At 33.0% G+C, this 25,411-nt stretch overlaps 1 protein-coding gene, 2 long non-coding RNA genes and 1 pseudogene across 3 annotated transcripts; 3 read left to right on the top strand and 1 right to left on the bottom strand.

Moving 5' to 3' along the window:
• The first annotated feature begins 3,620 nt into the window (after positions 1-3,620).
• Positions 3,621-5,087, top strand: LOC128291698 (uncharacterized). The gene is made up of 3 exons (XR_008281518.1): positions 3,621-3,700; positions 4,170-4,256; positions 4,880-5,087. It is a non-coding gene; the product is annotated as an uncharacterized LOC128291698 (long non-coding RNA).
• A 4,258-nt stretch (positions 5,088-9,345) lies between these two features.
• On the bottom strand, positions 9,346-10,317 carry LOC128291709 (uncharacterized). Its single transcript, XR_008281529.1, has 2 exons — positions 10,253-10,317; positions 9,346-9,560 (listed from the first exon to the last, which is right to left on the bottom strand). It is a non-coding gene; the product is annotated as an uncharacterized LOC128291709 (long non-coding RNA).
• A 10,261-nt stretch (positions 10,318-20,578) lies between these two features.
• Positions 20,579-21,846, top strand: LOC108458964 (butanoate--CoA ligase AAE1-like; annotated as a pseudogene).
• A 1,774-nt stretch (positions 21,847-23,620) lies between these two features.
• On the top strand, positions 23,621-24,523 carry LOC128291614 (isovalerate--CoA ligase AAE2-like). The gene has a single exon (XM_053026816.1). It carries the CDS (start codon positions 23,621-23,623, stop codon positions 24,521-24,523), a length of 903 nt encoding a protein of 300 aa, XP_052882776.1.
• The last annotated feature ends 888 nt before the right edge of the window (positions 24,524-25,411 follow it).

Below are 25,411 nucleotides of genomic sequence, written 5' to 3'. Positions count from 1 at the left end.
ATCTTCCAACAATAATAACTTTTTGTCCGAAATCAATGTTTGAGAAAAGTAATATTTAAGTAAAACACTTCTAACAACGAATACTTCAAGATTTGAATTCATTCCAACTGCCCGACAAAGAAATCCATGACCGCTTCTTTCAACCACTTGCTAGTAGCGTTAGTGCATGTATTTTAACAGAGAATATATGATATTTTAATAAATGCATTAATAGTTTGTAATTGATGTTATCAATAATTTATTAACTAATTAAGGTGCTATTTCATATAAATTTGTAGCTTGGAAGAGCCCAATATAAAATACGATTAATTTTATCTTAATATTTCTTTTTAATTTTTTAATTTACATGGGAAAGTAACTTTCTCACTTTTTATCATGAGAATCACATTGTCATGTTTATGGAAAAATAACTCCTAAGGGAGTGTTAGGTTCTAAGGAAAGTAAATAAAATTCGACAAACTAAACGTTCCACTTTCCATCATACCAAACTCTACCTAAGTGATAAATAATTCTTATCTAATTAACACCATTTTATTGGTTAATTGAGTCTTTCAATAGCTAATTAAACAAACAAAATTAAAAAAAATTATATTATTTAAAAACTACATACATAAAAGTTTTACCCACAATTAGTTTTAAACTTAATATGCATTAATTTAAAAATAAATAGATAAATGTTGGATTGAGTATTATCTCGATTGGTATGGACATTATTGTCAATACAAAAGGACGTGGATTTGAGTGCGCTAAAATGTATTATATTATTATTATCTTATGAGTAGCTCTAGATTTTATATTAAAAAGAGCAAATATGATCAGAACATATAATAAAATTGTTCAAAAAAATAAATAGATAAATAAGGTGCTGCTTTAGCTGAATAATTAATGTATCGTGAACGACACACCTTAATAATTTATGATGATCTTTCCAAGCAAGCATAGGCTTATTGCCAAATGTCTTTTCTATTATGAAGACCGCCGAGTCCTGAAGCTTGTTCGCGCCTTTTAGAAATAGCCGCTAAATCAAGTTCTTAATAAGGTGAAGGAAGTATGGCTGCTTTATCAATAGTTGAGACCCAGTCTGTAACATCCCAAAATAGGGCCTAAACGGAATAGTAGTTACGAAACCACAAATTCGAGGTAGAAAAATTTATTTTATTATTATTTTGAGGTTCATGGTATGATTGCATGATTTTGTGAAAATTTCGTGATGAAATTCTACGCATAAAGTGCTTAAGTTGAGGTTAGGGACTAAATCGAATAATTTGCAAAACTTGCATTCTAGAAGTTTTTTGTATGAAATTGCTTTGGAATATTAATTAGGAGGGTTTAAATAAAATTTGACCAATTTTAAGTTCATGGACAAAAATTAGGACATGGAAGGAATTTTTGAAAGTTTAGTAAGGAGGGGCAAATTGGTCATTTGGATATTAAATGAATTAAAAAGGGAAAAATAACACAAAAATGGTCATCTTCTCAATTAGTTTCTGCCGATTTTTGCTCTCCTCCATAGCTGGGGTTTCTTCAACTTTCAAGCCTCATAGTAAGTGATTCTAAGCCCGCTTTTAATGATCTTTACGCTTTTGGAGTCCCTAAACTTGATTAAGCTTATTCTAGCAATAATTCAACCTAGGGTTCATATTTGGAAAAATACCCATAGCTGAAATTTGTGTATTTTGGTGTTTTATGATAGAATATGAGGTTTTAAATTATGTTAAACAATTTATGCTACTCGGTTTTAAGTGAAAACGAGTAAAAGGGCTTAAATCGGAAAAAAATACCAATAGTCATAAGTATATGTTAGAGTGTGATTTTGATATTGCCATAGAAGGGGAAAATGATCAGCATGTCATAAAACATAAGAAAATAGGATGAAGTTTAATTTACGAGCCTTGGGGCAAAAGTGCAAATATGTGAAAGTTTAGGGGTAAAAATATAATTTTGCCAAAGTTTGAGTCACGGACTGTTTAATAAATGTGAATATTAAATAAGTTAAATTTGCTATTATAGATCAAGAAGAACGAAATTCGGGAGTAGATCGGGAAAAGAAAAGTAAATGACTAAATTGTAAAGTTTAGTCACATTTTGTATCAAGGTAAGTTACAATAAATAAATGCAATATTCTTTTATTTTACATTATTATTGTCAATTTCTAGCATTTATATATTTATGTTATGAAAACATTTAAAGTCGAATTTAAGGTGAAGTGACAGAGGAAAAGTGTTAGAAAGCCGGTTGAACCCTAGGAATATTAGGATATTAGGGTTGACAGACGTAATGTAAATGAGCCATGTAAGTCCATATTAGAAATATGGCTTTGGAGACAGGATTGAGCCATGTAAGTCCATATTATATATGGCATTGGAGACAGGAATAATTCATGTAAGTCCATGTCAAAGACAAGGCATTAGCAGGATATTGAAAGACAGGAACGACCCTAGTATCCTTAGTATTCCGAGTGGTTCAATGGGTCAGGGTACGAGTTAAATTACAGTGAATTAACAGCAAAGGAAAAGTAGATTATATTTATGAAAAAGGAAAGGTCAGGTAAGAAAGAAGGTAAGGGAATAAAGAAGAATATAGAAATTGAGAAGTAAAGAAATTTATGATGTTAGATGATATTATGCATAATTATCCATTATGTTGAATGTTGTGATTTATTTGCTTGTAAGCTTACTAAGCCTAGTGCTTAATCGCTTTATTTTCTTCTTCTTATAGTACTTATCTAGCCACTCGGGATCAAGGAAACGTCGGAGGCCGATCACACTATCAAAGAAATAACTCGGTATAATTAGACGTTTTGTTTTGGGTATGGCATGTATAGAAACTTAGCTACTATTGGTATAATATGAACAATGAATGATGTGTAAATACTTGCTAGTGATTAGCTAATAAAATGGCCGATGATATACATGTTTATTAATATGTATGATTGAATGGTGATTATCACATGAAAATTATGAAAATGTGAAAGTAACCTAAAAAGATTCAAGTAATGTAAATAACGTAACTTTGAAAAATCACTAAAATTGTAGAAACATAGTTTGAAGATGAATATGTGAAATTAAATCTTATTATGTCTATTTTCTTATGGGATAAGCAAAACAGTAAAGGTATTATATTTTATGAGATATGAAGACCGCCGAGTCCTGAAGCTTGTTCGCGCCTTTTAGAAATAGCCGCTAAATCAAGTTCTTAATAAGGTGAAGGAAGTATGGTCGCTTTATCAATAGTTGAGACCCATCAGTAACATCCCAAAATAGGGCCTAAACGGAATAGTAGTTCTGAAACCACAAATTCGAGGTAGAAAAATTTATTTTATTATTATTTTGAGGTTCATGGTATGATTGCATGATTTTGTGAAAATTTCGTGATGAAATTCTACGCATAAAGTGCTTAAGTTGAGGTTAGGGACTAAATCGAATAATTTGCAAAACTTGCATTCTAGAAGTTTTTGTATGAAATTGCTTTGGAATATTAATTAGGAGGGTTTAAATAAAATTTGACCAATTTTAAGTTCATGGACAAAAATTAGGACATGGAAGGAATTTTGAAAGTTTAGTAAGGAGGGCAAATTGGTCATTTGGATATTAAATGAATTAAAAGGAAAAATAACACAAAATGGTCATCTTCTCAATTAGTTTCTGCCGATTTTTGCTCTCCTCCATAGCTGGGGTTTCTTCAACTTTCAAGCCTCATAGTAAGTGATTCTAAGCCCCGTTTTTAATGATCTTTACGTTTTTGGAGTCCCGGTAACTTGATTAAGCTTATTCTAGCAATAATTCAACCTAGGGTTCATATTTGGAAAAATACCCATAGCTGAAATTTGTGTATTTTGGTGTTTTATGATAGAATATGAGGTTTTAAATTATGTTAAACAATTTATGCTACTCGGTTTTAAGTGAAAACGAGTAAAAGGGCTTAAATCGGAAAAAAATACCAATAGTCATAAGTATATGTTAGAGTGTGATTTTGATATTGCCATAGAAGGGGAAAATGATCAGCATGTCATAAAACATAAGAAAATAGGATGAAGTTTAATTTACGAGCCTTGGGGCAAAAGTGCAAATATGTGAAAGTTTAGGGGTAAAAATATAATTTTGCCAAAGTTTGAGTCACGGACTGTTTAATAAATGTGAATATTAAATAAGTTAAATTTGCTATTATAGATCAAGAAGAACGAAATTCGGGAGTAGATCGGGGAAAAGAAAAAGTAAATGACTAAATTGTAAAGTTTAGTCACATTTTGTATCAAGGTAAGTTACAATAAATAAATGCAATATTCTTTTATTTTACATTATTATTGTCAATTTCTAGCATTTATATATTTATGTTATGAAAACATTTAAAGTCGAATTTAAGGTGAAGTGACAGAGGAAAAGTGTTAGAAAGCCCCGGTTGAACCCTAGGAATATTAGGATATTAGGGTTGACAGGACAGAACAGAAATGAGCCATGTAAGTCCATATTAGAAATATGGCTTTGGAGACAGGATTGAGCCATGTAAGTCCATATTATATATGGCATTGGAGACAGGAATAATTCATGTAAGTCCATGTCAAAGACAAGGCATTAGCAGGATATTGAAAGACGAGAGCGACCCTAGTATCCTTAGTATTCCGAGTGGTTCAATGGGTCGATGCGAGTTAAATTACAGTGAATTAACAGCAAAGGAAAAGTAGATTATATTTATGAAAAGGAAAGGTCGGGTAAGAAAGAAGGTAAGGGAATAAAGAAGAATATAGAAATTGAGAAGTAAAGAAATTTATGATGTTAGATGATATTATGCATAATTATCCATTATGTTGAATGTTGTGATTTATTTGCTTGTAAGCTTACTAAGCCTAGTGCTTAATCGCTTTATTTTCTTCTTCTTATAGTACTTATCTAGCCACTCGGGATCGAAGGAAGCGTCGGAGGCCGATCACACTATCAAAGAAATAACTCGGTATAATTAGGCGTTTTGTTTTGGGTATGGCATGTATAGAAACTTAGCTACTATTGGTATAATATGAACAATGAATGATGTGTAAATACTTGCTAGTGATTAGCTAATAAAATGGCCGATGATATACATGTTTATTAATATGTATGATTGAATGGTGATTATCACATGAAAATTATGAAAATGTGAAAGTAACCTAAAAATGATTCAAGTAATGAAATAACGTAACTTTGAAAAATCACTAAAATTGTAGAAACATAGTTTGAAGATGAATATGTGAAATTAAATCTTATTATGTCTATTTTCTTATGGGATAAGCAAAACAGGTAAAGGTATTATATTTTATGAGATATCTGAGTTTTAGTGAAACAGGGTTAGAGTGATTTCTGGATCCCCTATTTCAACTTTGGAAATTCACCATAAATTGTAAAAAACTAATTAGAAGGTGTACTTTATATGGTTATAATCCTTGTTGAGTCTAGGTTTAATAGAAACAAACTTCTTAGTCATATGAATTTTGTACAGGAAGAAACATGGTTCGTAGTAAGAAGAGGTCAGTACAATTGAGTTTTGAAACAGGGGAAACTTTAACTAATAAACTGTACTAATTGGCCAAGTCAAAAATTCTAGAAAAATAATTAGTAGATAGATATATAAGTCTAGTTTCAGGAAAAATTTACGAATCTTAATTTCGAGTTTTGAAACTAGAGAAATGAATTTTTAAGCAACCATGATGCAGAAAAACAGTTTATTCCGAAAATTAAAATAAGTGGTTTAGAGTTGTTTAAAAGGTAAGATAAGTTTAGTAACACCTCAAGCTTGACTCCGGTGACGGTTTCGGGCGTGGGGGTGTTATATTTATTGGTATCAGAGCAAGTTTAGTCAGTTCTCGGAATAGTTAGTGTGAGAAAAAGTCTAGCTATACATGCCATACTTGTATTTTGATAGTGAGACGACTCCTGACGATTTTTAAATATTTTGTTTTATAGTAATGGATCCCGGGCGAGCTGGTGATGATGATGTAGAAAGTAATGCGTCTGCTCCCGCAGAAGGGGCAGCGTCATCTGAGAATAGGCCAGTAATAGTTGATCAGGGAGGAGTGACTCGAGAAGCTCTCTTCCGAGCTTTGAATGATTTGTTTGCCGAGTTCGTTCGTATGAATCCAACAGTTAGACCTCCACTCCCTCATGATTCTCAGGCTACCCATGTAGCTCAAGCTTCCCCAGTCACAGGTACAGTGGTAAGAGAAATGCCACCAGTTGATAGAATCAGGAAACAAGGGGTAGAAGAGTTCCGAGCAACAAAAGATGATGATGCAGAAATAGCAGAATTTTGGTTAGAAAATACTATCAGAGTCTTTGATGAATTATCTTGTACACCCGAGGAATGTATGAAATGTGTAGTATCATTTCTTAGAGACTCAGCCTACTACTAGTGGAAGACACTTGTATCAGTTGAACCGAAAGAGAGGGTCACTTGGGATTTCTTTCATGAAGAATTTCGCAAAAAGTACATCAGTCAGAGGTTTATTGACCAGAAGAGAAAGGAATTCCTGGAATTGAAACAAGGCAATATGACGGTGACCGATTATGAGCGTGAATTTGTCAGGCTTAGTAAATATGCTTAAGAATGTGTGTCCACAGAGGCTATCATGTGTAAAAGGTTTGAGGATGGGTTAAATGATGATATCCGACTGTCAGTGGGTGTCCTAGAAATAAAAGAGTTCGTTATTTTAGTTGAGAGAGCCTGTAAGGTAGAGGAGCTGTTAAAAAGAAAAGGCAAAGTTGAGAGAGAGACACAAGATACAAAGAAAAGACAGATGAGTAGATCATTTCAGGCTACATCCAAGAGGCCCAAATAGTTTTCTACCAGATCTAGCTTTTCGGCAGGGCAATCTAGTCAGAATAGAGGTAGCAGATTTAAGGATCCGAAAGCTCAGACCACCTCGACTACGAGTGTAGGTAATGTCAGACAGGGTAAATCAGGGTGTCCATGGTGTGGTAGACTTCATTATGGTCCTTGTCGAACAGGTGAAAATGTTTGCTATAAATGTGGTGCTCCAGATCATTTTGTACGAGAATGTCCAGAAGTGGCTAGCCGAGAGGTAACACAGAGTGCTAGATCCGAAAATGCTCCTACTAGAGGCAGATCACCGAGGCAACCGGGAGTAGGAGTAAGTAACAGAGGTACCTCTAGAGATTCGGCTGTGAGACCAGATGTTAGAGCCCTTGCAAGGACTTATGCTATTCGTGCACGTGAAGAGGCATCCTCCCCCGATGTGATTACAGGTACATTTTCTCTATATGATATTAATGTCATTGCTCTGATTGATCCGGGTTCGACTCATTCTTATGTTTGTATGAAATTGATGCCTAGTATAAGTATGCCTATAGAATCTACAGAATTTGTGATTAAAGTATCGAATCTATTAGGCAAGCATGTATTAGTAGATAAAGTATGTAGAAATTGTCCTTTAATGATTAGAGGCTACTGTTTTTGGGCCGATCTCATGCTATTGCCATTTGATGAGTTTGATGTGATTCTTGGTATGGATTGGTTGACCATACATGATGTGATAGTGAATTGTGGAAAGAAATTCATTGAGTTGAAGTGTGAAAATGGTGAAATTCTTCGGGTTAATTCAGAAGAGTCAGATAGTTTATTTCCCATAATTTCTGTTATGTCTACTCAGAAATGTTTGAGAAAAGGGTATGAAACTTATCTTGCTTTTGTGTTGAACACTAAAGATCCAGAATTGAAAATTGAATCAGTACCTGTGGTATGTGAGTTTCCCGATATGTTTTCGGAAGAACTACCAGGTTTGCCTCCTGTTAGAGAAGTTGAGTTTGGTATTGAGTTGATTCCAGGTACCACGCCTATTTCTATTGCTCCTTATAGAATGGCTCTGTTGGAATTGAAAGAATTGAAAGCTCAGTTGCAAGAATTAACAGATAAAGGCTTTGTAAGACCTAGTAGTTCACCATGGGGGTGTTACATTTATTGGTACGGTCTGAAAATTCGGTTCATTAAGTCCATGAAAATGGCAGGAGCATTAGTCAAGCCAAATGGCATCATAAGGAACTCATAATGACCATACCTAGTTCGGAAAGCAGTCTTCAAGACATCTGACTCTTTAACTCGCAACTGATAGTATCCAGATCTCAAATCTATCTTGGAAAACACAGTAGCTCCCTTCAATTGATCAAACAGATCATCAATTCTAGGCAATGGATACTTGTTCTTTACTGTTACCTTGTTAAGTTGCCGGTAATCTATGCACAATCTCATCGATCCGTCTTTCTTTTTCACAAATAGCATTGGTGCACCCCATGGTGAACTACTGGGTCTTACAAAGCCTTTATCTGTTAATTCTTGCAACTGAGCTTTCAATTCTTTCAATTCCAACGGAGCCATTCTATAAGGAGCAATAGAAATGGGCGTGGTACCTGGAATCAACTCAATACCAAACTCAACTTCTCTAACAGGAGGCAAACCTGGTAGTTTTCCGGAAACATATCGGGAAACTCACATACCACAGGTACTGATTCAATTTTCAATTCTGGATCTTTCGTGTTCAACACAAAAGCAAGATAAGCTTCATACCCTTTTCTCAAACATTTCTGAGCAGACATAACAGAAATTATGGGAAATAAACTATCTGACTCTTCTGAATTAACCCGAAGAATTTCACCATTTTCACACTTCAACTCAATGAATTTCTTTCCACAATTCACTATCACATCATGTGTAGTCAACCAATCCATACCAAGAATCACATCAAACTCATCATGTAACGCCCCTTACTCGAGACCGTTGCCGGAGTCGAGCACAAGGCACTACTAAACTTATTTGAGCACTTAACCAAATTTAGATAATTTATATCATACTTTTCAGACAAGCTATCCAACTGCGTCATAGTTGCTAAATAATTCATATCTTGAGTTATAAAACTCGAAACCCAAATCCATAAATTTTCCCTGAATTTATACTCATATATCTACTTACCAATTTTTTTTTATAATTTTTGGTTGGTCCAATTAGTACAGTTTATTAGTTCAATCCTCCCCTGTTTCAGGGTTTGGCTACTTTGACCCCTGTGCACTACGAACCAAATTTCTATCTATACAAAATTCAAATAACCATGACGTTTATTTCTCTTAAAAATAGACCCAATGAGGAATCCATAAATATACAGTATGACTCATAATTATTTTTGTGCAATTTTTAATGATTTTCTAAAATCAGAACAGGGGAACTCGAAGTCATTCAGACTCTGTCTCACCACAATTTAAATATCTCATAACATAAAATCCAATTGCATGCACCGTTTCCTCTATATGAAACTAGACTCATTAGGATTTAATCTCATTTTTTTCCCAGCCCTTAACTCAATTTCCACAATTTATGGTGAATTTTCAAAGTCAAACTACTGCTACTTACCAAAAACTGTTTTAGTACAAATATTGTTAACTAGTTCATAACATCTTTACTTCAATTCATTCAAACTCTATACATGCCATATAAATCTTTAAACATAAAACAAAAACTACCAGAATTGATCTGAATAGTGTGCCCTGTTGTGTTGATCCGATCTACCCACTTCACTTCAAGTCAATCTACATAAAAATATTAAACACACACAAGTAAGCTTATTGAAGCTTAGTAAGCTCATAGGCATATAAACACAAATCATATCAAATATCGTACACAATCTTATATCTATTAGTTTAACTATTTCATCCTCCAAATCACAATTTCATTAATAACTCATTGGAATAATTTCCATATGGCTACTCACAATTTAACTCCCTTAGGCCCATTTCTCATTTACTTCATTGTCAATTTAAGGAACAATAAGGGAATTGAGTGCTTCATTATCACATTGCCATAGTAAACTATGGACTTTCACATTGTTACGCATCACACACGAAGCCATAGCCTTGCCATGGTCTTACGGTTCACATATCATACCAAGCCATATCCTGACATGGTTTTATACGGAATCACATTATCACATTATACCGATGCCATAGCCCAGCTATGGTCTTATACGAAGTCACATTATCACATTGCACCGATTCCAAAGCCCAGCTATGGTCTTAAATGGGCACACTTATCACATATTTTTCGTCAATTCATCAGGGTCACAGAATAGAAGCACTCAAATCCATTGTTCCTACTAATTTGTACTTTTAGTTACACATTATTCATTAGTTAATGCAAATTGATAGTATTCATCAACAATAAAATACTTTAACAATCATAAGATTTTCATATCAAAACATTGAACTTTGCCATATGAACTTACCTGGACTAATTTGCAAAAGTCGTAGAAATTCAGGGACTATTCTTGAATTTTCTCCTTTCCACGATTCAATTCGTTTTCTTGATCTATAATTATAAAATCATTCCTTCATTAGCATCCATTTCAATTCTATTTCACTTCACAATTTATGCTGTTCAAATTTCGAAATTGCACTTTTACCCCAAAATTTACGATTTTCACAATTTAGTCCCTGCTCAATTCACCCATCAATTGAACTAATTTTTCTCAATTAACACTTTATTTTATCATTATAAACTATTTCAAAACCTTTTATATTCTTAATTTCAACAGAAACCTTCAATTCACAACTTTTTCACAATTAGGTCCTAAATATCATTTCCTATCAAAATCACTTAATAAAACCACCTTAATATGAAATTAGAACTTAAATTTCATAATAATTCATCATAAAATTCCCTTATCCATCCAGGGTAACTTCCAATTTCACCCATAAAATCAAAAACTAATGAATTCTACAAGTGGACCTAATTGTAAAAGTCATAAAAACATAAAAATTATTAAGAAAAGTAAGAATTAAACTCACATGATGTAAAAATATAAAAAACCAGCTTTCTCCAGACCTTCTATGGCGTTTTGGCTGAGAAAATATGAAGAAATGTCTAGATTTTTCAATTACATCATTATTTAACTATTAACTTTTATGCTATTTCCAATTTTACCCCTTGTTCACATTGTTTTCTTGCTTATTTCATACCCAAACCGTCCAGCAATTAAACTTTGGGTCTAATTACTATTTAAATCCATATTTTTAAATACTTAAGCTATTTACTCACAATTTAACAAATTTTGCGCTATTTTCAATTTAGTCCTTTTTAATTAATTAGCCATCCAAACGTTAAAATTTTCTAACAAAACTTTAATACTAACTCAATGACACTCCATAAATATTTATAAAAATATTTATAGCTCAATTTTCAACTTTGAGGTCTCGATACCTCATTTTTGACCCGTTTGACCTAATAAATTCTTTTAATTCACTAATTTCACCATTTCACAAATTCTTCTAAATTCTTACTTGACTCATAAATATTAAATTACTATCTTGTTCAATCTTATTTTTCGAATTTAGTGATCTCAAATCACCATTTCCGACACCACTGAAAATTAGGCCGTTACACATCAAATGGCAATAGCATGAGATCGGCCGAAAAATATTAGCCTCTAATCATTAAAGGACAATTTCTACATACTTTATCTACTAATACATGCTTGCCTAATGGATTCGATACTTTAATCACAAATTCTGTAGATTCTATAGGCATACTTATACTAGGCATCAATTTCATACAAACATAAGAATGAGTCGAACCCGGATCAATCAGAGCAATTACATTAATATCATGTAGAGAAAATGTACCCGTAATCACATCGGGGGAGGATGCCTCTTCGCGTGTACGAATAGCATAAGTCCTTGCAAGGGCTCTAACATCTGGTCTCACAGTAGAATCTCTAGAGGTACCTCATTGCTTGCTCTACTCCGGTTGCCTCGGTGATTTGCCTCTAGTAGGAGCATTTCCGGACCTAGCACTCTGTGTTACCTCTCGGCTAGCCACTTCTGGACATTCTCGTACAAAATGATCTGGAGCACCACATTTATAGCAAACATTTTCGCCTGCTCGACAAGGACCATAATGAAGTCTACCACACCGTGGACACCCTGATCTACCCTGTCTGACATTACCTACACTCGTAGTCGAGGTGGTCTGAGCCTTCGGATCCTTAAATCTGCTATCTCTATTCTGACTAGATTGTCCTGCCGAAAAGCTAGATCTGGTAGAAAACTCTTTGGGCCTCTTGGATGTAGCCTGAAATGATCTACTCATCTGTCTTTTCTTTGTATCTTGTGTCTCTCTCTCAACTTTGCCTTTTCTTTTTAATAGCTCCTCTGCCTTACAGGCTCTCTCAACTAAAATAACGAACTCTTTTATTTCTAGGACACCCACTGACAGTCGGATATCATCATTTAACCCATCCTCAAACCTTTTACACATGATAGCCTCTGTGGACACACATTCTTGAGCATATTTAGTAAGCCTGACAAGTTCACGCTCATAATCGGTCACCGTCATATTGCCTTGTTTCAATTCTAGGAATTCCTTTCTCTTCTGGTCAATAAACCTCTGACTGATGTACTTTTTGCGAAATTCTTCATGAAAGAAATCCCAAGTGACCCTCTCTTTCGGTACAACTGAGACAAGTGTCTTCCACCAGTAGTAGGCTGAGTCTCTAAGAAGTGATACTACACATTTCATACATTCCTCGGGTGTACAAGATAATTCATCAAAGACTCTGATAGTATTTTCTAACCAAAATTCTGCTCTTTCTGCATCATCATCTTTTGTTGCTCGGAACTCTTCTACCCCTTGTTTCCTGATTCTATCAACTGGTGGCTTTTCTCTTACCACTGTACCTGTGACTGGGGAAGCTTGAGCTACATGGGTAGCCTGAGAATCATGAGGGGGTGGAGGTCTAACTGCTTGGATTCTTCTGAGCGAACTCGGCAAACAAATCATTCAAAGCTCGGAAGAGCTTCTCGAGTCACTCCTCCCGATCAACTATTCTTGGCCTATTCTCGGATGGCGCCCTTCTGAGAAGCGAGCGCATTACTTTCTACATCATCATCACCAGCTCGCCCGGGATCCATTACTATAAAATAAAATATTTAAAAATCGTCAGGAGTCGTCATACTATCAAAATACAAGTATGACATGTATAACTAGACCTTTTCCTCATACTAACTGTTCCGAAACCGTCACCGGAGTCAAGCTTGAGGTGTTACTAAACTTATCTTACCTTTTAAACAACTCTAAACCACTTATTTTAATTTTCGGAATAAAGTGTTTTTCTGCGTCATGGTTGCTTAAAAATTCATTTCTTGAGTTTCAAAACTCAAAATTAAGATCCGTAAATTTTTCTTGAAACTAGACTCATATATCTATCTATTAATTTTTTTTTCTAGAATTTTTGACTTGGCCAATTAGTACAGTTTATTAGTTAAAGTTTCCCGTATTTCAAAACTCGACTGCACTGACCTCTTCTTACTATGAACCATGTTTCTTCCTGTAAAAAATTCATATGACTAAGACGTTTCTTTCTATTAAAACTATACTCAACAAGGATTATATCCATATAAAGTAAACTTTCTAATTAGTTTTGTACAATTTATGGTGAATTTCCAAAGTTGAAATAGAGGATCCAAAAATTGCTCTGACCCTATTTCACTAAAACTCAGATATCTCATAAAATATAATACCTTTACCTGTTTTTCTTATTCCATAAGAAAATAGACATAATAATATTTAATTTCATATATTATTCATCTTAAAATTATGTTTCTACAATTTTTAGTGATTTTCAAAGTTATGTCATTTACATTACTTGAATCATTTTTTAGGTTACTTTCACATTTTCATAATTTTCATGTGATAATCACCATTCAATCATACATAATAATAAACATGTATATCATCGGCCATTTTATTAGCTAATCACTAGCAAGTATTTACACATCATTCATTGTTCATATTATACCAATAGTAGCTAAGTTTCTATACATGCCATACCCAAAACAAAACGTCTAATTATACCGAGTTATTTCTTTGATAGTGTGATCGGCCTCCAATGTTTCCTTCGATCCCTGAGTGGCTAGATAAGTACTATAAGAAGAAGAAAATAAAGAGATTAAGCACTAGGCTTAGTAAGCTTACAAGCAAATAAATCACAACATTCAACATAATGGATAATTATGCATAATATCATCTAACATCATAAATTTCTTTACTTCTCAATTTTTATCTTCTTCTTTATTCCCTTACCTTCTTTCTTACCTGACCTTTCCATTTTCATAAATGTAATCTACTTTTCCTTTGCTGTTAATTCACTATAATTTAACTTTCGTATCGACCCGTTGAACCACTCGGAATACTAAGGATACTAGGGTTGTTCTGTCTTTCAATATCCTGCCAATGCCATGTCTTTGACATTGACTTACATGAACTATTCTGTCTCCAATGCCATATATAATATGGACTTACATGGCTCAATCTGTCTCGAAGCCATATTTCTAATATGGACTTACATGGCTCATTTTGTTACATCTGTCAACCCTAATATCCTAACATTCCTAGGGTTCAGCAGGGCTTTCTAACACTTTTCCTCTGTCACTTCACCTTAAATTGAATTTAAATATTTTCATAACATAAATATATAAATGCTGAAATTGACAATAATAATGTAAAATAAAATAATATTGCATTTATTTCTTTGTAACTTACCTTGATACAAAATGTGACTAAACTTTACAATTTAGTCCTTTACTTTTCTTTTCCCTGATCTACTCCAATTTCGTTCTTCTTGATCTATAATAGCAAATTTAACTTATTTAATATTCACATTTATTAAAACAGTGCGTGACCCAAACTTTGGCAAAATTATATTTTAACCCCTAAACTTTCACATATTTGCACTTTTCCCCCAAGGCTCGTAAATTAAACTTCATCCTATTTTCTTATGTTTTATGACACGATCATTTTTCCCTTTTATGGCAATATTAAAATCACACTCTAACATATACTTATGACTATTGGTATTTTTTTTCGATTTAAGCCCTTTTACTCGTTTTCACTTAAAACCGAGTAGCATAAGTTGTTTAACATAATTTAAAACCTCATATTCTATCATAAAACACCAAAATATACAAATTTCATCTATGAGTATTTTTCCAAATATGAACCCTAGGTTGAATTATTGCTAGAATAAGCTTAATCAAGTTACCGGGACTCCAAAAACGTAAAGATCATTAAAAATGGGGCTTAGAATCACTTACTATGAGGCTTGAAAGTTGAAGAAACTATGGAGGACAGCAAAAATCGGCAGAAACTAATTGAGAAGATGACCATTTTTGTGTTATTTTCCCCTTTTTAATTCATTTAATATCCAAATGACCAAATTGCCCCTCCTTACTAAACTTTCAAAAATTCCTTCCATGTCCTAATTTTTGTCCATGAACTTAAAATTGGTCAAATTGTTATTTAAACCCTCCTAATTAATATTCCAAAGCAATTTCATACTAAAAACTTCTAGAATGCAAGTTTTGCAAATTATTTGATTTAGTCCCTAACCTCAACTTAAGCACTTTATGCATAGAATTTCATCACGAAATTTTCACACAATCATGCAATCATACCATGAACCTCAAAATAATAATAAAATAAATTTTCTACCTCGAGTTGTGGTTTAAACCCTTTGTTACATTTAGGCCCTATTTTGGGATGTTACATTTCTCCCCCCTTTAGGGATTTTAAGTCCGAAAATCTTACTGTGAAGAGATTTGAGTCTTGTTTTTAGCATAGCCTCTTGGGTTCCCATGTAGCCTCATTTACCCGTGTCTATTCCATAAATGCGTTCACAAGTGCAATACTTTTGTTCCTTAATATCTTTACCTCTCGAGCTAGAATCTTTACCGGTTCTTCACTGTAAGTCATGTCTAGCTGAATCTCAACCTCTGTCTGAGAAATCACATGTGACGAATCTGAATGATAACGACGTAGCATAGACACATGAAATACATTATGAATCTTCTCTAACTCAATCGGCAAAGCTAACCGATATGCTAATGGTCCGACTCTCTCAATTACTTCAAACGGTCCAATAAAACGTGGACTTAGTTTGCCTTTCTTACAAAATTTGAGAACTTTTTTACCTGTGAAGAGAAAGTAAAAATCATCAGAAATTGCTAAAAAGCAGCTTCAGACAGACAAAGTCGTATGCAGATTTGAAGAGAAAAGAGATTTAGTATCAAGTTGGTGACAAAGTTTTTTTGAAAGTATCCCCGTGGAAGAAAGTTCTCAGATTTGGTAAGAAAGGCTAACTAAGTCCACGTTTTATTGGACCGTTTGAAGTAATTGAGAGAGTCGGACCATTAGCATATCGGTTAGCTTTGCCGATTGAGTTAGAGAAGATTCATAATGTATTTCATGTTTCTATGCTACGTCGTATCGCTCAGATCCGCTACATGTGATTTCGATAGAGGTTGAGATTCAAATATATGTCTTACAAAGAAGAACCCAGAAAGATTCTAGCTCGAGAGGTAAAGCAATTAAGAACAAAAGTATTGCACTTGTGAAAGTACTATGGAATAAACACGGGTAGATGAGGCTACATGGGAACCCAAAGAGGCTATGTAAAAAACAAGACTCAAATCTCTTCACAGTAAGATTTTCTGACAAAAATCCCTAAAGGGGGAGAAATGTAACATCCCAAAATAGGCCTAAACGAACAGTGGTTGTGAAACCATAAACCGAGGTAGAAAAATTTATTTTATTATTATTTTGAGGTTCATGGTATGATTGCATGATTGTGTGAAAATTTCGTGATGAAATTCTATGCATAATGTGCTTAAGTTGAGGTTGGGACTAAATCAATAATTTGCAAAACCTCATATTCTAGAATTTTTAGTATGAAATTGCTTTGGAATATTAATTAGAGGGTTTAAATAACAATTCCAATTTTAAGTTCATGGACAAAAATTAGGACATGGAAGGAATTTTGAAAGTTTAGTAAGGAGGGCAAATTGGTCATTTGGATATTAAATGAATTAAAAGGAAAAATAACATAAAATGGTCATCTTCTCAATTAGTTTCTGCCGATTTTTTCTCTCCATAGCTGGGGTTTCTTCAACTTTCAAGCCTCATAGTAAGTGATTCTAAGCCCTGCTTTTAATGATCTTTACGCTTGAGTCCCAGAATTTGATTAAGCTTATTCTAGCAATAATTCAACCTAGGTTCATATTTGGAAAAATACCATAGCTGAAATTTGTGTATTTTGGTGTTTTATGATAGAATATGAGGTTTTAAATTATGTTAAACAATTTATGCTACTCGGTTTTAAGTGAAAACGAGTAAAAGGGCTTAAATCTAAAAAATACCAATAGTCATAAGTATATGTTAGAGTGTGATTTTGATATTGCCATAGAAGGGAAAATGATCAGCATGTCATAAAACATAAGAAAATAGGATGAAGTTTAATTTATTTAGCCTTGGGGCAAAAGTGCAAATATGTGAAAGTTTAGGGTAAAATATAATTTTGCCAAAGTTTGGGTCACGGACTGTTTAATAAATGTGAATATTAAATAAGTTAAATTTGCTATTATAGATCAAGAAGAACGAAATTGGGAGTAGATCGGGAAAAGAAAAGTAAATGACTAAATTGTAAAGTTTAGTCACATTTTGTATCAAGGTAAGTTACAATAAATAAATGCAATATTCTTTTATTTTACATTATTATTGTCAATTTCTAGCATTTATATATTTATGTTATGAAAACATTTAAAGTCGAATTTAAGGTGAAGTGACAGAGAAAAGTGTTAGAAAGCCGGTTGAACCCTAGGAATATTAGGATATTGGTTGGTTGAGATGTAATGTAAATGAGCCATGTAAGTCCATATTAGAAATATGGCTTTGGAGACAAGATTGAGCCATGTAAGTCCATATTATATATGGCATTGGAGACAGAATAATTCATGTAAGTCCATGTCAAAGACATGGCATTGGCGTGATATTGAAAGACAGGAACGAATTCTAGTATCCTAAGTATTCCGAGTGGTTCAACGGGTCAGTGGCAAGTTAAATTACAGTGAATTAACAGCAAAGGAAAAGTAGATTATATTTATGAAAAGGAAAGGTCGTAAGAAAGAAGGTAAGGAATAAAGAAGAATATAGAAATTGAGAAGTAAAGAAATTTATGATGTTAGATGATATTATGCATAATTATCCATTATGTTGAATGTTGTGATTTATTTGCTTGTGCTTACTAAGCCTAGTGCTTAATCTCTTTATTTTCTTCTTCTTATAGTACTTATCTAGCCACTGGGATCAAGGAAACGCCGGAGGCCGATCACACTATCAAAGAAATAACTGGTATAATTAGACGCTTTGTTTTAGGTATGGCATGTATAGAAACTTAGCTACTTTTGGTATAATATGAACAATGAATGATGTGTAAATACTTGCTAGTGATTAGCTAATAAAATGGCCGATGATTACATGTTTATTAATATGTATGATTGAAAGGTGATTATCACATGAAAATTATGAAAATGTGAAAGTAACCTAAAAATAGATTCAAGTAATAGAAATGACGTAACTTTGAAAAATCACTAAAAATTGTAGAAACATAATTTGAAGATGAATAATATATGAAATTAAATCTTATTATGTCTATTTTCTTATGGGATAAGCAAAACAGGTAAAGGTATTATATTTTATGAGATATCTGAGTTTTAGTGAAACAGGGTCAGAGCAATTTCTGAATCCCTTATTTCAACTTTGGAAATTCACCATAAATTGTACAAAACTAATTAGAAGGTGTACTTTATATAGTTAGAATCCTTGTTGAGTTTAATTTTAAGAGAAACAAATGGCTTAGTCATATGAATTTTGTATAGGAAGAAACATGGTTCATAGTAAGAAGAGGTCAGTACAGTCGAGTTTTGAAACAAGGGGAAACTTTAACTAATAAACTGTACTAATTGGCCAAGTCAAAAATTCTAGAAAAAAAATTAATAGATAGATATATGAGTCTAGTTTCAGGAAAAATTTACAGATCTTAATTTCGAGTTTTGAAACTTGAGAAATGAATTTTTAAGCAACCATGATGCAGAAAAACAGTTTATTCCGAAAATTAAAATAAGTGGTTTAGAGTTGTTTAAAAGGTAAGATAAGTTTAGTAACACCTCAAGCTTGACTCCGGTGACGGTTTCAGGCGTGGGGGTGTTACACAGTCGGGAGACGTTTCGACGTATATTCCTATTAATGTGATTTCCATTACAAATGGACAAATATTCTTATCCGCCGATCTATTCAATGGTGAAATCAGACCTGCTATTAATGTGGAGATTTCCGTCTCCAGAGTAGGATTAGCGGCTCAAATTAAAGCTATGAAACAAGTCACTGATAAATCAAAATTGGAATTGGCCCAATTCGCCAGATTAGAAGCCTTTCCACAATTTGATTTTGATTTCGATAAAGCTACTCAGAATCAATTGGCACGAGGTCAATAACCTACATTAAATTCTGCAAGATTTTCAAGATATCGCAAAATTTGCACTTAAAAATTAAAACCAATGGTAATAAATTCATTTTAAATATTAAAACTGAAAAAATCATAGTAAAATTATATTTGAAAAATTGAAAAATTAAATGTTGAAAAATAAGTAAAAAAATAATTGTTGAATTTAAGTTATAAAATTTATTTGGAAAATTATTTAAAATTAAATATGAAATACAATTAGATTGTTTGATATAATATAATATAATACTAAATGACATGGAATAAAATAAAATAATTAAATTTATTCTTTTTAAGTGATAAGTAGATTCCTATCTACTTATCATTTTTATATTTTCTACATATTTTTCAGAGAAAAATAATTATTTCTAATAATTTTTATTGTGTGTTATCAAAGGTGCATAAAAATTAAGTTGCTAAAATATTAATTTCTATACAACAATTTTCTATAATAAAAAGTTTTTAACATTAATTTAATTATCTGTTCTTTTTATATAATGCCTAGAACTATCCATAACAGTATGAGCTAGAAAATTTTTGAGGTGGCTGGAATAAAGTTGTATATTTTTATGATAGTAAAAAGAGATTTCACTATTTTAATAACATGTATTTTTATAATTTTTAAATGAATAAATCAATTTTTCTCATTCTTGAGGGGCAAAGTGTAATTTTACTATATACTAATTTAAAATTTTTAAAATTATAAAAGGACTAAAGGTGAAAATTTTCATTTTAGGGGGGTCGGGCCCCTGCCAGCCCCCCTTTGGCTCCGTCCTTGATCCATAACCCCTCCTCACCTCTTAAATAGGAGGATAATACACTTTAATGCACTCAAACTCACGTACTTCTACATTGACAACAATACTAATTTCAATCGAGCTAATACTCTATAAAAAAATCCAAAATTTAATACATAATAACTCCATCAAGATTCATTTGTCATTTAAGGAAGAAAAAAACAAGTACAATGTTCCTCCAATTAGAATCCATATTTGGCAACTTTAACATCATAAACAATTAATGAAAAGCATAAAATCTCACACAAAATGTTTATTTTAGGAATATAAAATCCACACCTTTCTAAGTTGATATCAACCATAATTAATACTATTAAATCCATCCCCAAAACACACACATATATATATCTATATATTTATCCAACAAATTCTTCATTAACATCGATAAGTGTATCAGTTAAAGATTAAGAAGAGATTGGGAAATATGGAACACTTGGTTCAATGCTCAGCCAATTATACACCGCTCACTCCCATAAGCTTTCTGGAAAGAGCTTCCATGGTGTATGGTGATAAGAGTCTCCATCATTTATGGTTCATTGAAATACACATGGAAACAAACTTTTCAAACATGCTACAAACTTGCCTCTGCCCTTAATCAAATGAATGTCTCCAATGGCGATATTGTAAGCTCTAGTTTCAAGTTTTTCTTTTACTTTTTCCAACATTTTTTTGTTAATTTATATATAAAATTCTTGTATTAGTCTTTCCATGAGGGACTAAATCCAAAAAAATACATAGTACAAGGACCTATCACAAAATTTTACTTTTTTTAAACAGGTTGCAGCATTGGGTCCGAACATCGAGAAAGGATTGTATGAAACAGTGACGCCACATCATCTGTATTCTTTTTCAATAGTTTTATGCCAGATCAGTATTCTTATCCTAAATTTCAAGATTTTATTCTGAATTTTAGTATTTTAATTTGGATTTGATTTTTTTTAGGATAAAATCCTAAAATTCAGTATAAAATACTGATGTGACATAAACTATTAGAAAGGGGTACAGATGACGTGACGTCACTATTTCATACAATCCTTTTTCCCGAACATCCCAGAGATATACGAGCTTCACTTTGCTGTTCCAATGGCGGGCGCTGTCTTTTCGCCATTGAACATACACCAGGATTCAACTGCATTAGCTGCACAATACAAACTAATTGAAGCTAAAGTCATATTCATCGATAATCAGTTCCTCAATCTCGTCATTGAAGCCTTCGAGATCCTCGTCAAAACATGCACCGATTTCGAGTTTCCTCTTGTCGTTTTAATGTTAGAGACTGATCCATATGCTAAAACAGCCGCCGATGATAATCAGTTTTTGGGTTACAAAACTTATGATTCGCTTCTCAACGTGGAAAACAATTCTGGGTTTGAGATTTTAAGGCCACAGGGTGAATTTGATCCGATTTCCATTGTGTTTACTTCAGGCACGACGGGGGAACCAAAAGCAGTGGTTCATAGTCATAGAGGAGCTTACTTAGCAACCGAAATGAAAGCCATGCCGATTTATTTATGGACAGTCCCGATGTACCACTGTAATGGGTGGTGTTTCACTTGGTCAACCGCCTCACTCGGTGGCACTAACATTTGCCTTAGAACATACGACGCCAAGTTCATATTCGACGCCATTGTTGAATACAACGTCACCAACCTCGGTGGTGCAACGCCCGTTCTTAGCTTAAAAAAATCATAGTAAAATTATATTTGAAAAATTGAAAAATTAAATGTTGAAAAAATAAGTAAAAAAATAATTGTTGAATTTAAGTTATAAAATTTATTTGGAAAATTATTTAAAATTAAATATGAAATACAATTAGATTGTTTGATATAATATAATATAATACTAAATGACATGGAATAAAATAAAATAATTAAATTTATTCTCTTTTAAGTGATAAGTAGATTCCTATCTACTTATCATTTTTATATTTTTCTACATATTTTTCGTAGAAAAATAATTATTTCTAATAATTTTATTGTGTGTTATCAAAGGTGCATAAAAATTAAGTTGCTAAAATATTAATTTCTATACAACAATTTTCTATAATAAAAAGTTTTTAACATTAATTTAATTATCATTCTTTTTTATATAATGCCTAGAACTATCCATAACAGTATGAGCTAGAAAAATTTTGAGGTGGTGGAATAAAGTTGTATATTTTATGATAGTAAAACGAGATTTCACTATTTTAATAACATGTATTTTTATAATTTTAAATGAATAAATCAATTTTTCTCATTCTTGAGGGGCAAAGTGTAATTTTACTATATACTAATTTAAAATTTTAAAATTATAAAAGGACTAAAGGTGAAAATTTTCATTTTAGGGGGTCGGGCCCCCATTTCCCCTTTGGCTCCGTCCTTGATCCATAACCCCTCCTCACCTCTTAAATAGGAGGATAATACACTTTAATGCACTCAAACTCACGTACTTCTACATTGACAACAATACTAATTTCAATCGAGCTAATACTCTATAAAAAAAATCCAAAATTTAATACATAATAACTCCATCAAGATTCATTTGTCATTTAAGGAAGAAAAAAACAAGTACAATGTTCCTCCAATTAGAATCCATATTTGGCAACTTTAACATCATAAACAATTAATGAAAAAGCATAAAATCTCACACAAAAATGTTTATTTTAGGAATATAAAATCCACACCTTTCTAAGTTGATATCAACCATAATTAATACTATTAAATCCATCCCCCAAAACACACACATATATATATATCTATATATTTATCCAACAAATTCTTCATTAACATCGATAAGTGTATCAGTTAAAGATTAAGAAGAGAGATTGGGAAATATGGAACACTTGGTTCAATGCTCAGCCAATTATACACCGCTCACTCCCATAAGCTTTCTGGAAAGAGCTTCCATGGTGTATGGTGATAAGAGTCTCCATCATTTATGGTTCATTGAAATACACATGGAAACAAACTTTTCAAACATGCTACAAACTTGCCTCTGCCCTTAATCAAATGAATGTCTCCAATGGCGATATTGTAAGCTCTAGTTTCAAGTTTTTCTTTTACTTTTTCCAACATTTTTTGTTAATTTATATATAAAATTCTTGTATTAGTCTTTCCATGAGGACTAAATCCAAAAAATACATAGTACAAGGACCTATCACAAAATTTTACTTTTTTAAACAGGTTGCAGCATTGGGTCCGAACATCGAGAAAGGATTGATGAACGGACGCCACATCATCTGTATTCTTTTTCAATAGTTTTATGCCAGATCAGTATTCTTATCCTAAATTTCAAGATTTTATTCTGAATTTTAGTATTTTAATTTGGATTTGATTTTTTTTAGGATAAAATCCTAAAATTCAGTATAAAATACTGATGTGACATAAACTATTAGAAAGGGGTACAGATGACGTGACGTCACTATTTCATACAATCCTTTTTCCCGAACATCCCAGAGATATACGAGCTTCACTTTGCTGTTCCAATGGCGGGCGCTGTCTTTTCGCCATTGAACATACACCAGGATTCAACTGCATTAGCTGCACAATACAAACTAATTGAAGCTAAAGTCATATTCATCGATAATCAGTTCCTCAATCTCGTCATTGAAGCCTTCGAGATCCTCGTCAAAACATGCACCGATTTCGAGTTTCCTCTTGTCGTTTTAATGTTAGAGACTGATCCATATGCTAAAACAGCCGCCGATGATAATCAGTTTTTGGGTTACAAAACTTATGATTCGCTTCTCAACGTGGAAAACAATTCTGGGTTTGAGATTTTAAGGCCACAGGGTGAATTTGATCCGATTTCCATTGTGTTTACTTCAGGCACGACGGGGGAACCAAAAGCAGTGGTTCATAGTCATAGAGGAGCTTACTTAGCAACCGAAATGAAAGCCATGCCGATTTATTTATGGACAGTCCCGATGTACCACTGTAATGGGTGGTGTTTCACTTGGTCAACCGCCTCACTCGGTGGCACTAACATTTGCCTTAGAACATACGACGCCAAGTTCATATTCGACGCCATTGTTGAATACAACGTCACCAACCTCGGTGGTGCAACGCCCGTTCTTAGCTTAATCGCTAATGCGAACCAGAACCCACTTCCATTCAAGGTTAATATAATGACCGGCGGTGCTCCACCACTGCCACAGGTGGTTTTAAAGATCGAAGAGCTTGGGTTAATTCTTACTCACTCGTATGGGATGTCGGAAATGTTAGGACCTGGAACTGTGTATCCATGGCGGCCTGAATATGGCTCTTTGTCCCTTCAACAACAAGCCAAAACCAAAGCTCTTCATGGTTTGAACCATATGTTAATGGAAGCTGTTGATGTTAAAGATCCGGTGACAATGGAAAGTGTTTCCTTTGATGGCTCACTTTAGGTGAAGTGATGTTTAGAGGCAACACCGTGACGAAAGGGTATTATAAGGACCCAGAGAAGACCGAAGCGGCGTTCATGGGTGGTTGGTTTCATACCGGCGATATTGCTGTGAGACATCCCGATGGGAACATTGAAGTTAAAGGATCGGAAACTTGATTTGATTGTTTCTGGGGGGAAGAAGATAAGTACGGTGGATGTCGAGGCGGTGCTGTTTAGCCATCCGGCAGTTTTCGACTATGGCCCTTGTTTGAAGGATGAAATGCATGCATGCATGGGTAAAATTAGTCAATGTCTTTTATCTATATCAAGCTTAATTATCAGCAAATTAGGAAGAATAAAATAAATAAATAACTTTATTATGTTTTAATAAAAACAAGTCTTGTTATTAGTCATAGTATTTTATAAATCCATAATTAGATTAAAAACAACATTTAAAATAATTTTATATTAATATATATTCTATAATTAAATTTAAATATTAAGTTGAATTGGATTTTTTTTTAATTTATCCAAGGTTGAAGTCCTTGTAATAGGAGTCGGATTGCATTTTGCCTCCTTTACTTAAAAAATGGACAAATTAATCCCCGTATGTTAGATCAAAGAGTAAATTGATCATTCTGTTAAAATTTTCATCTATTTCTATTATTTGAAATTAGTACTTGTATATCAGCATAAGATACATATGGCATCGTATTTGGTTATTTCGTCAATTACGATGGTTTTAATAGTACAAATGGATGAAATTTTTAATAAAAAAGACCTATTTGATCTTTGATTTAACTTACAGCGACTAATTTGTCCATTTTTGAATAAATGGGCAAAATATAATCTAACTCCTAATGTCACGAGGCTATATCTTTCGTCTCGCAATCTATGCGGCCTTAGGCGA

Source organism: Gossypium arboreum, chromosome 4 (assembly GCF_025698485.1).
Source record: "Gossypium arboreum isolate Shixiya-1 chromosome 4, ASM2569848v2, whole genome shotgun sequence".
In the NCBI taxonomy this organism is placed as follows: Eukaryota; Viridiplantae; Streptophyta; class Magnoliopsida; order Malvales; family Malvaceae; genus Gossypium; species Gossypium arboreum.
This window is presented reverse-complemented; position numbering and strand designations above follow the sequence as displayed.